Source organism: Phaethon aethereus, assembly GCF_964289735.1.
Source record: "Phaethon aethereus genome assembly, chromosome: 5".
NCBI lineage: Eukaryota > Metazoa > Chordata > Aves > Phaethontiformes > Phaethontidae > Phaethon > Phaethon aethereus.
The window spans coordinates 47,036,843-47,049,878 of record NC_138579.1 but is presented as its reverse complement, the minus strand read 5'-3'; the positions used below and the strand labels follow the sequence as shown (position 1 = coordinate 47,049,878).

Here is a 13,036-nt window from a genome sequence, read left to right as displayed (position 1 = left end):
TCAAAACCAGGATTGATTTTTTTTTTTTTTTTTTTTTAAATCTTATTTACAGTAACAACTCTGCTTCTTCATGGAATAGTGTAAAACGTGGCCTGTCAGACAAACTACTACACACTTAAAAGCTATCTTAGATTAATAAGGAGCATATCTACCTGACCAGTTAACATATTGTTTTGCTGTTTTAGTGTTTCAGTGTCTCTGCTTTGATCTCCAGTTAGGAAGAAGATTGCATGGATATCATTCCCAAACAAACCTGTAAATTGTCATGAATCAAGTCTGACTATTAATCTGCTCTTGTCAAGCAATATAACTTGTGAAGGGTTACACAAACAGCCTATCAAATATATTTTCTTAAAATACAAAATATGAAATCGAGTCCCTGTGGAATGCTGTTTAAATTCCAATATATGGTGCAAACCTTACCGATAGAATGGTAGTCAAAAGACACACACATAAGGCCATTATTTGGCTTTATGGTGTCAACCCTGTATGTTGAGAGAAGCGGAAAGCTAACAGTAACTCATAATGGGGTTAGTTAACTGTTGTAGAGTTCAACTACATGATGTCATTTCTCATGAGTGGGTTACTCTTGTACTTGAAGTCCCTTTTAAACTTGAGTTCCTAAGTACTGCAGGATCTAGAAAGAGAGCAAAACAAATGCAGGCCACTGTTGCTCTTGCTTATGCTAGTGATCCTTAAACTAAGAATTTCCATGGCTTAATCAGAAACAGATTTCAGAAGTGTGTTGTGTGCAGGGAACTAAATATTAGTCATTCGATATTCATAGCATATGTTATACTGTGATCTACTGTGGGTGAGTGTTTATTGTTAAGGAATTAATAAGTAACTATTTTCTTACCTGACAGTACAAAAAAAAAATCTGGCACATAGAAGTCACTGAGGACAAGCCTTTCTCTTCAGTACTTACATGTGCTTGTTTCTCTTACTTGCTTTCCCTAAAACAAAGAAAACCAAACCTCAAGCTGTTCTTGAGGCACAGGCTGAAATTCAGACCGGAGTGCTACTTACCTTCCTACTCTATATGTGGGACCAGGATCCTCTGAAAGAGACATTTTCTAGTCTCTTTTATCCACTGACAGGATTGGAGAGTTCAGATTTAGACGTTTAGATGTTTCCGTGTTTGGGGCCCTGTTCCCAGGCATCATAGAGCAAGTTACTTCTGCTAGATGTGCGTCATAAAAAAAAAAAAAACAAGGTCATGTTTTAGTTAGTGGGTAAGGGAGGAGGAGAGTGAAGGCTTTAGGTAGTCAACCTTTTGATTTTTCCCTCCTTGTTTTTAACTATGGAAAGGTGTTGGGGGGGTGGGTTGACATTTTCTACTCTGTTCTAAAGTAGCCTGCTGAATTCTTCAAGATGTTTTGCATGCATGTCCCTTATTAAACTGCATTGTGTTATAATTTAAATAGGTTTGTCTTCCTCTTTTAATTTTTTTTCCATGTTTTATTTATTACTTCTGTATATTTCATAAGGAGAATGTGTGTGTCTGTTCATCAGGGACTGGTCTGTTACACAATGCTGAGGTATTTCTCTCACTTAATATGAAGAAATCTGGTTATGTATTGTTGGCATTTTTATGTTTTGAAAGGTTTAATCAGAACTGTTATAATGAGACAAATAGATAATCTTTAAATCTATAACGAAGCCAATTTAGAGACATCTTTTGGCTACAAATCGGATTTAAAAACTGTTTCCCTATGAGTGAGAACAGTTGTTTTCCTATATAATCCTCTTAATTGAAAACCTGTTGTTGGAATAAATAATAAAAAAGAAATAACTTCTGTATGCCTCATTTTGTGTGCTTGAGTCTAAATTTTTACCACATAAATCATCTTTCTGTTGCTTGCTGTGCATCAAACCAAAGCTTGTTATGTAGCACACTCTTCTGACTACTCGATTTTGAGCATACCTCTCATGATCTTTGAAGAAGGGCCGCTGACCACTCATCTAAGGGAGGAATTTAGAGAAGAGGTAGGAATTTATGAAAATTGATTTTTAAAATACTTTGTATTGCTTTTCCTTATTTTTTCTCTATGCTTAGCTTTTATTTTTTAGTTAGCAGTATATCCTGTCCTTTGAAAATGCTTATTTTTGTCCTGTAACCTCCAGTTTTGCAAAGGAGGGGTTATATTAAAGGAGAAAGCTAAAAATGAACAGTGTTTCTGTGTGGTGAGAAAACACACCAAAAGCTTAGTCTGAGTTTTGGGCACTACACTCATCATTCTCTGCCAGTACCCATGCTGATACTTGAAATACTTGACCAGAGAGGGAACTTACCACGATCTGACCTTTGTTATTCCAGAAGAGTAGCTATGGTGATATGTGGGTAGTAAATACTGGGGTTTTATTTATTCTTTTATAAATTTGTGTGTGTGTGATTTATCCAGTATGTTACAACTGATAAAGGTACTAGAGGTGCATTTGCGTTACTGTTATGGAGCCTAGTCATGCTTTGTTGAAACTAGCAGTGATACTGTTGGGTTCCGAGAGAGCAAGACTGACCGCTGGGTGGGCTGTTTGGCTTTTCAAGTCTGCAACAAGGCTTCGAACAGTTTTATGCTTCTACAGATGCAAGTTGCCCATCTGCTTTGTATCTTTCCTGGGTCATATAGTGCACAGTGTATACGTAGTAGGACTTGTGTATTTCTCTTCAGTTAAATATAGACCTATCAAACATTCACAGGTCGGTATTGCATAGCCAGGTAATTGTAATTAAGAACTTATGCTTTTCTTCTCCCTTTACATCCCTGCTCCGTTTGTCACTTTGTTGATCATTTTGCACTAAAAACAGACTGAGAACTCTTTGGTTATATTATTTTTTACGCTTGTGTTTGTGGAAAGCACCGAATTTTCTTTGGTATTTCTTCTGGAGCACAGTGCTGTCTTGCAGTTCAGCAGTTATGGCTTGTGACCTTTCTGGAATGTTTTTGACAATCCTGTTCAGTTGTAAGTGGTTTGCACTTTCTGTTTTTCAAGTGTAAATATGTGGTTTTTTCAGGAAAAGAGTGAGAAAAGGAATGCATGAATTTTAGACCAAAATCTTAATAGAACCGTGTTAATTTATAACTGAGCAGAGCAGCAATAGGTGCTAAAGACAGGTCTCTTCTCTAGTTACTGCTCATCCTATTGCTTTTAAAACTCATCTTAAAATAACTGGCATGGGGGTTTTTTTTCCCCTTAACAAATGTTTTGCAATCAAATATCTGTTCATATGTGATTGGAATAACATGGTTGCTGTTAATGGCTCACGAGATCTTTAGGAAATTATCATGTTCACCTTGATGATGAAACGTCAAGGTAATTTGGGTATGCAGTGTGTTAATCACCAGTATTACATTGCCATGAAAGTCAAAGCTCATGTTTTATATGTTGTCTGAAGGATGGTCTCTCAAACAGGACTTTCCCCATAACACTACCCTGGCTTGTTAATGTCATACTGCAGTGAAGTCACCCTGGTGCAGAAAGTAAGACAGTTCTTGAGGTGCTTGTTTGGCCCAAATTTTGATGACTGAGATCCCAGTAGTTTTAGATGCACAAAAGGGTTCTGGTAGGTGAGTTCATTCCAGATTACTTTTGTAAATAAAACCTGGTAAGTTACATTGCCTGTGACATGAAGCACCAAACAAGACTTGTGCTATAAAAGTGATGGGTGACAATATGCTGGTTTTCAGTTTAGTTTCTATAACAGATACACTTCAGCCTAATTCTAAATATGCAGTGTCACCCAAGCAGTGAGCACCCCTGAAGTTTTCACATGACCTAAGAGCAGCCTTAATTTTTACACAGTTTCATGTGTAAAGTGGTAATATACCATCCCCTTTGGCTTGTGTCTCTCTGCATCTGTGTAAGCAGTGACTAGCAAAAGTAAAAAGATGACTGCTTATTGATGGACTGCAACTACCTTTACTGAATTTCAGTGTGAGGAATACTAGTTTTGAGCGTGCATCAAAAAACAAGTATGGAGTTAACAACTCCTGTTAGCAGCTTGGCTTCAGTTTGTTCTGTACTCTGACAACTCGGGTATTAGGCTGACTTACACCCGTGTTGAGCTGAGTTCTCTCTTTGCATTGTTTAACCATAAAGATGCACATCATTTAAGTGACGCTTATCTCCAGATAACTTGCATTTTGCGTAACTTAATGGAAGTCACTGACTACAGCAATAGTCACTTGACTCTTGTAATCATTCAAGCTCTGCTTATTCCAAGTGGTAGGAAAAAAATCAGTACCTAAATTTTGAAGTACTTGACTTTGAGTTTTGAAGCATTATTCTGCCATCATAATTTCTAAATATGTACCAGAAAAGTTAAGGAAATTAGTTTGTCTCCTTGTAAGAAGTTAGGAGCCAATGATTTTCTTAAACTTAGTATGTTGGAACATAGATAGTGGAGTTGGGAAAGCCATATTTTGCAAGCTCGGCAAAAGCTTTGACAAACAAAGAATAAGAAGTCAGTAAAAACTCTGTGTTGACTAAAGACACTTGGAGATAATTTTACTTTTTATTTCCAATGCTGTTCATGACACCAAATCATCTATCTTAAAATGGTATATAGGAATTGAACGGTGAAAATATCTAGTGCTGCCTTGTTCTCTCTGCCAGATTTACCACAAGACACAAACAGCTACAGTGGCAGTTAATTTAGATTTTTTTTAAATAATCTATGCCCTCTTTAATGGCAAAGTTTGATTACTTCTCAAGACTTTCCTCAAGGTGTAGCACCTCCATGTGATACACTGGCAGTGTTGTTTATTCATCTTTCCTTTTTTCCATACTTTTCACGTTTCTTTCCTTGCTTTAGTCTGAGGGTCTGGAGCCACCTAAATTGACAGAAGTTTGCTCTTAAGCAAACAAAAAAACCCCCATGTAGTACCAAAAAAGTTTATGTGTAATAAGGGAAGTTCATAATTGTTTCCAAGTGTAACTTTTCTGAGAAATGTGGCAATATGAAGTATGGTTCAGAATAAATATTTGTTAGTCCTCTATAGATGGAACAAGTCTTTGATGTCAGTTACTGCATCACTTCTACTATTTCCCCTTCCTCGCTACAGGTGTCAACACTCTGGGAGTTCCTTTCCTTACAGTAAGTGGCTTTCAACTTACGAGTTTGGGATCATCCAATTCCTAAACAAGAACTTAAGTCTGACTTTTTGTTTGGGGTGTTTTAGCCCTACCAACTGCCGTAGGTATCCCGGCTTTGGTGGACATTTGAGAGGGGTCCTGAACATCAGGAAGGTTGTCAATATTAGATGGGATGGATGATCTAGCAGATCTTTTCTGTATTTAAAATGTATTGTGCTAATGCTGTACAAGTGCATTCATGTTGGCCCCCCAAAAATTACAAACTAGAACAATATGAGAAATAGAGACCTTTAATATATAATACTGTGTTCAGCTTTTAATCTCCAAGGTCTTGATGCTTCAGTTTAGGGTTTGTATTTGCGTTTTCTATCCAATGGATTTGCTTTGTAATTTAGGAACCATTCTCTTTTTTCCCCCCCCCTCAATTTTTACATTAACCTGGCACAGTCAGACTATTTATTTGTATTATTTCCATCACTTAAAGGCCCAGACACTTATTTTGTGTCATCTCTATAGCATCTTTGTTTCACTGCCTTGAACATAGTAACCAGGTCTCATAATACACAAGGCAGGACAGACTCCAGTCCATGTTCCTCTGTGCTTTTGTAGCTCTGCAGAATCTATAGGAAAAGTGGCAACAGCTGCTCTCAGAAAATAAATGAGCAAGAAAGGGACCCTTTTCCGTTGAGTTTTCAGGATGGAGTCAGCTGAATTGATCAAGTGCTATGAAGTAGTTTTAGACTTCCAAGTTTGGTAGCTGCAGTATCCCTGTGTCAGGACTTCACACCTAAAATTCACATGTGCATTTTAGGCAACCAGAATATATGTGAAATGTTAATAAATAATCCGTTGCTGAGCATTTGTAGGGTGGCAGTCACTTTTGTCCTTTACAGGGCTAAGGTACTGTAAGTATTGCAGTGATACAACTAATGTTCTACAGCCAGTGAATGTGCCTGGAGTTTGGGGCTACGTTGTTCCTTTCCTGGACTCACACTCGTACTTGCTGGTCTTCCCGGTTGGTCTTCAGGCATCTGGCTGATACAAGTGGTAGAGTTCTGACCTGCGGTGTTTCAGTACCACCAGCTTCACGGTACGCTCATTAGAGGTGCTGAACTTCACTGATTTTTTAACCAGCATTTTTTTTCTCTCCTGTGACGTCAGACAACTGAAAGCAGCAATTTGAAAAAATTAGGCCACTCAGGTTTCTATATATAGCAGCTTTCAGATCCCAAGAAAGCCAGTACTCTCATCTAGTCTGCTTTTAGCTGTCAGTGTTTGTAAGTTAATACTAACAGAGTTGGTCTTAAGTAGATTTTTAAGTGCCGTGTTGTTTTCCTTCTGCTTGCTTTCCAGCTTTTTTTTCCTCTTTTTTGGCATTTTTATTTCAATTAAAAATAGTTGTCCTTTTCAGTCCCTTTGCTTTTTTTTTTATACTAAAGATGAGCTGACCTTCAGCAAAGGGGATTGTGGTCATCACATTACTGAGAAGTACCTGACTTGCCTCAAAATCAGGCTGGTTTGATGTCAGGCAGGGGGACTAGTTTCAAATTTAGGGTTCTGTGCACTCATTTCTCATAAAGTAAACATGAGGATCTCCATATATTGAAGTGATTTTTTTTTTTTTAATGAAACCAATTAATTTTTTTGTTGAAAGCATGGGGGAGATGGAGGGAGAGTTAAAGAAAGTCAATGACTGATAGAGTAGGAAAGGCAGAGTATAACTGTATGGCAGATGTTAGAAGATCTTCTGAAGTTAACTGCTTCTGTGTTAATACATTTGCTCATGACATTGTTTGACTTCTTTTATATACAGCAAAAAAGGTAGGACAAGAAATAATTTTCACAGAGGGTTTATGAATATAGTTTTATTTGCTTGATTTTGGGTAACACACACACGAAAATACTGGCCTGTTTCTCCTCCAGAGATGCCACCTGAGTGCTCACAGATGGAAATGTAGAAAGCATACAGCACAAAGCTGTAGTTTCACTTTGCTGAGAAGTGATGGAACAGGTTACCCTTACACAAGAGTTACAACCATCCTCTCATCCTGCTGGCTGAAAAGAGTGAGACCTAAAAATATTTTTCTGTAACGTGGGATAATTGGTGTGGAGAAGAAAGGCGTCACTGATCTACTTTATTCACATTCTTCATACTTTATGCTGCCGCTTGAAAACTATACTGCTTCCCATATGCACAGAGCAATACAGTTCACATTCATGAGGGTAGAATGGGGAAAATAGTTGAGAATCTTGCATTTAATTTAAGCTTTCTTTGATACACTGTGTGCCTAATTCATTTGCATATGGATGCGATTTTCACTCACAAGTCATTGAAATAAAGGAAGGAGGGGTTTGAGAGCAGCAGCTTTGTCCACAGAATTTTCCTCCATGGTTACAGGCTTCCTGTGTGGCGATAGGCAGGTGCCCCGGTCCGTGTCTAGGCCTCATAGCTGTGCAGTGGGGTTCGGGCAGCTCCCGGCCTCTCGTGCACACGGAGAATCCCGTCCCTGCCTGTGCAGCTCTGGGGGTCGGCCGGGGGAGCAGCTCTCTAAACACTTCTTGCCCTGAAAGACTGGCAAGTAATTATTGTTGTTAGAAAAATCTGAGATCCTTTGTTAAAATGTATTTGAAATTAGAAATGTCACTACAAAGTTGCACGTGGCTACCCTTTAAACTCTGAAAACTTAACAGTGTCTCACTGAAAGATGCTCAAAGGCCAGTGTTGCAAGTTTGCACCTTTTATTTTTTTAATCTGCTCTTTACTGGCTCTACATTTGGATTTTTCCAGTGTTATTCCTAGATCTTTGGTGGACTACGAGCCTGTAACCTGACCACAGAATTAGAGGTGTTAAGTTTTCAGCTGAATAAATCTATGATTTTTAGCACAGATCAATACTCATAGCTTTTGTCTATAGGTATGAGCTAGTCTTACCTATGTACTGTCTGTTGCTGGACAGAAGGTTAGAGCCTGGCAGTCCCATATCAGTCTGCCTTGGCCCTTTTTCTCTTGCATGTAAGCACAGTGAGCATTATGGTGCCTTAAGTGAAGTTCCTATCCACGTGTAGTGCGGTGTCACTAAAAATACAACTTGGAGTGGCCGCCAGCACACAGTAATTTCCTACGTACTGTGCAACCTTCCCTCAAAAGATAGCTAATTTTTCTTTCACTAGCAGTTCACAGTGTAGACTGAATAACTTTGTTTCCTGTAACTGTTTTGGGTGATCTGTCTTGTCAAGAGGCAGATCAGCTTTTTAATCACTGAAGTTTTGTCATACCTTGTAGAATTACTCTGTTAATCCTTATGTAGAAAGCTAGAAGACTGTAGCTTCTGCACTTGTATCCAGGAGGAGCAGTCTTACATGGTGTATCAGTAAACTCCTCTCTTTCAGGCCACTGTCACGAGAAAAATCTAGACGGCAGTCATGACAAGGAGAAATACTTTGATGACCACCATGAGTCAGGTACAGCAGTGGCAGAAGAACACTCTGAGGGAGGTACAGAAGATCCAGAAGTCCTTACTCAGAGTTCAGCAAGGGATCCCTCCTTCCTGAGACTGGAAAGTAAGTCAGCTTTACAAAATCAGTGCTGGCAAATGAATTGGTTTCTAGATTTTTTCAGAAGAGCTGTCTTCCTCCAAGAAGCTGTGTTGCCCCTGCCCCCGTCTGCAAAGTGACAAGTAACTCTTAAAACTGGTTTCATTCTGTTCACTGATCTTCTTCCTCAAGGGTAACATCAAAATGCATTTAATAAAATGAGATCAAGGTTTAGACTTTTTCCAAGCTAAAGGATGTAGTTTCTTGCAAGAGTCTACAAATACATGTTGTTTGTACCTCAGTGAATTCTGTATCAGCTGTGCTAGACAGAGGGAAGAAAAACAGTGTCTATGGCTAAGGTACAGAGAGCTTTACTCGGTTTAATGCATGTGTGTAGAGGAAAAGACATCGCCTTGTTTACTCCCTCAAACAGGCAGAATTCTGGTTTGGAAAGGAAACTGATGAAAGTGATCTAGAGATGTTGAATTTTGAAGTGACAGTTGGTGCTTCTTTGCAGTGGGGAAGTCACATTCTCCAGTCCCCGCCTCCGTGTGCAGCATGCAGTGAGTAGTCAGTGATATTTGATTTGTGCTAGTGGAAAAGTCAGGTCACAGAAAAAAGATCCTTTTTATATGATTTCTGGAAGCAGCACGAAAAGAATTGTTAAAGTTTTTTATGGTATTCCTTCTTAGCCACAGTCACTGCAGAAAGCAATGGTTCAGAAGGAATGGAGGGATTAGAAGATGATCGGATGTCTGAAGAGATGCTGGCTTTGGTGGATGAGTTTGAAAACTCCTGGCCTCAGGAAGCTTTTGAAGGGGCACTGGAGGTAAAAGGTCGTCGGATGGACTTGCAGGGAATCCGGGTCCTAAAGAAGGGATCTCAGGATGGACTCGCTAGCTCCTGTTTTGGGGACTGTGGTGATGATGATGAAGCTGAATGGGTAAGTTTGGATCAGTTTACTTAAGTCTTGTACCAACTTACAGTTGTGGAGGGAAATATGAGGACAGTTCAACACTGGAATATACATAGAAACTTCCCCTGTGGGCCTAAAAGAGCCGGTTCATGGCTTGTGTGAAATGAACAAGTAGTTTCAATCCATCTTCTAAAGAGGCCTCCACATCACTAAAACTGACATCATAAGCCTTGATTATCAGCAGCAAGAGCTTAGGGTGTTGAATGATGCTGGGTGCCTTCAAACTTCTTGCTCACAGAAAGGAGAAAAGTTTTTAACCAAAAGTTCCGGTTAGCATGAAAACAATGAAATATCTCTTGTCATCATGTTGCAAACGACATATGTAATGAAAAATGCCTTTCAGTTCTCTAGCAGTTAAATTGGTTTTCTCTTATATGTTGGAGATTGAAGTGCTGTACTTCGCATGGTGTGATGCAGTGAAAGTGAGCAGGCTTGGAGAATGGGTTGAGATGGGGAGGGAGGGAGAAAAGATTTCATCTGTAACATCTTTGAAATTGAATCTTTGGGCTACAAACTACAAAAACAAGTAGTTTGTTGGAGCTGGTAACATCCATGGTGTTTCTTACCCATATTTAACCTTGCCCATACTGTTCTTTTGGTAGATCACTTTCCAGGTCAAACGTTTAAAGAAACCAAAAGCTGAAAGCTTGGATCTCCAGGAGCCAGCTGGGAAAAACGGGGAAGAAGGGACTAATGGAGAAAATGAAAACTTTTACCAAACTGCCCTGGAGATCAGTGGACCAAAGATACCGTCTCCTGGACCAATAGGTAATCTGCTGCTTCTAGAGAAAGCGAGTGGTTTGCAGCTTTTGTATTACTCTGGTTTATTTCCTTTGCAGCTTTTATACTGTGCTGGATTATTACCATAAATATATGTCACAAAGACTACGTGGTGAGATATGCCTTCTAGATGAATATGTGGAAAAATTAGAAGTTTCTTCCATCTGCACCTTGTTCATGAAGTGCAGCATAATTTTATCTGCTTAATGAAAACTTTCTAGTTAATTCGCAGGACTTCCGGTGATGAGGTGGCGAGAGTGGAGAATGAAAGAGGTAGCTATTGTGAGTAGAAGTAGTAAAAGAGGGTGTTTTAATGATCTTTTTTAAAAAACCTGAATGGTCAGAGAAGTTAGTTTATCAGATGAGACACACCCCTTCGGGGACAAATGCAGGATGAGAGCTTGAAATAATTATTGACTAAACATAAGACACACAACTCAAAAACAAAAGGCAGAAAACTTGGTCTTATAAAAACAAAATAAAAAAATGTAAATGTCCCACTTTAATTGGTTTGGTGATATTATAAGAGAAAACTTAGAGACTGTCTTCCAGAAGGCTGGAGCTACAGAAGAGTAGAATTTTGCACCAACATAAATGAGGAGATTCGGAGAGAGAGGTGGAATTTTCACTAGTTGAGTAACAGGAATTGGAGAGCGGTCTGTTAATATGGTGGAAGCTAGTTCCACTGGTGCATTCAGGTGAACAGAAATCATCATCACATGATTGCTTGGGATGAAATGTAGAGCTGCGGGAATGCAATGATGCCGAAGAACAATATAATGAAACCAAAGTAATTGTCCCCCATACTTTTTGTCTTACCTTGATTTCAATGGAGGTAAAATCTTGATGTTGTAGGGCTGATGTGTAAGCAAAGATGTGTTCTCCAGTATCTTTTAGCCCTTGACAATTTGATGACCTAGAAAGTGATTTCACATTTTGAAGGCTTTTACATTAAATCTTTAACAAGCTCCTTTTTTTCCGACTGACAAATGTAAGTTACTGAATTAAATATTTAGATAGTGGGGAGGGATTACATGAAAACAGACTATCATTTGTGAACACACACCTCTCCTTTCCTTTCCTCGGTGTATCTTCTCTTACCCTGAGCTATTTTTGTGGCTTTATTGCATAGCATCCCTTGATTGTAAAGTAGTTATCTTCCTAATGCTCCTGTGAGGCAGGGTCCGCTGACATCCTCTTTGCAAGAACTACATCATAAAAAGTTAAAGTCACATATTGGACGTCACCTGGGGAGCTCCTGGTAGAACAGGGAAATGACGCTAGCTGTCCTGTGCTTGACTAGCTCTGACTACTGAACGATCTCTGTGTAGTGTTTCCATACCTCTCGCTATCTTTTGCTGTTCATGCAAATAAGAACTCACAATTAAATAGTTCACAGTGGTGGTGATGAGAACTGATCATTCCCCTCTGAAGTTTCCCAGTGTTTCTTGAAGTTAATTTTCCTTTAATCAGAATACTTAACAAAAGAGGTGGTATTACAGACTTCATCGTTATTTTGCAAAATTATGGTGGAGCGTTTTACCATACCTTGGATGGGAGATAGGATTTGCATCCAAATGGGCAAAATTTCAGGTAACTAGAAATAAATACTGAAATACTGCCTATGTAGCTGGTGCGATAGACTGGCACGTTGTTAAACTTGGCTTCCCACCGTGCAAGTTTATGGCTACAGTGAATTTTTCTTATGTTCCAAACAGTTCGGATTTTCTGATATGAGAGGAAAATGTTTCCTAACAGCTAACACTAGCTGGATTCCTAGGACTTGGTACAGTGTCCAACAATGTAAGGGAAAGATTTCAGTAGACTTTGGTTCAAATGTGAAGATCAGGTTCTTGTTTCCCCTAGTGATCTGTTTGTTAACATAAAGTAAGTTCCATGCCTCGGTTAACTTTTCTTCAGAATGGAAGGGCTGAAGTGTAATTGCTTAATAGTTTCAGAAATGTTGCTGTCTTGAGTGTAAGAGTGCAGTAAAAGCTACTCTCGGTCTTAAACAATACTCATTGAAAAGAAATGGCAGTATTTTTCACCTGGAATTGTCAGAAGATGGAGCAATCAACTTTTGTTAGTTTTATACTGTAGCTGTAGAACATAAATGATGACTCACTTATGAACTTTCTTTAAGGAGATTTAAGTAGAGACCTGTAAACAAGAGTGGCAGTTGTTCTCAACCTGTAGCTATTGAAAAAGTGTAATGAAACAGGTTTTAAAACTCCACCTCCTAATCTGTCTGGCGTAGGATCCAGTTGTGTCCCACAAGGTCCATTCAGTCCATTTAGATTCAGGAATGTTCTATAAAAAAATCTAGCTGCAGGACCATGACTTGTATAACATAGGGAATATATCCACTGGTATAAAGTATTTTGTAAATCGTTGTACTGAATTAGAATAATTAGAATGTCTTTCTGCTTGTGGAGAGTTTCTTTTTTTTTTTTTTTTTGGTCTTTCTCAAGGGAAAAGGCGTGACTATCGTAGCCTTGGCTGGCCAAGTCCTGATGAATGCCTGAAACTCCGTAGGGTAGAACTTACAACTGTAGCCAGCACGTGGCTTGCTGTTTCTGCTAAAAACATTGAGTAAGTTTCCTGTCTATAAACCTTAGATAAGTTACTCACACAAAGCAAGGCTGTTAC

At 38.9% G+C, this 13,036-nt stretch overlaps 1 protein-coding gene across 1 annotated transcript in view; it reads left to right on the top strand.

Annotated features, from left to right (window-relative positions):
• The window catches only part of TTC17 (tetratricopeptide repeat domain 17), a 61,861-nt gene that overhangs the window by 40,792 nt on the left and 8,033 nt on the right, over nucleotides 1-13,036 (top strand). Inside the window, exons 17-20 of the mRNA XM_082001092.1 lie at nucleotides 8,488-8,658; nucleotides 9,324-9,574; nucleotides 10,210-10,375; nucleotides 12,859-12,979. Coding sequence (XP_081857218.1) covers nucleotides 8,488-8,658; nucleotides 9,324-9,574; nucleotides 10,210-10,375; nucleotides 12,859-12,979 — 709 coding nt within the window. The remainder of the gene's footprint in view (nucleotides 1-8,487; nucleotides 8,659-9,323; nucleotides 9,575-10,209; nucleotides 10,376-12,858; nucleotides 12,980-13,036) is intronic.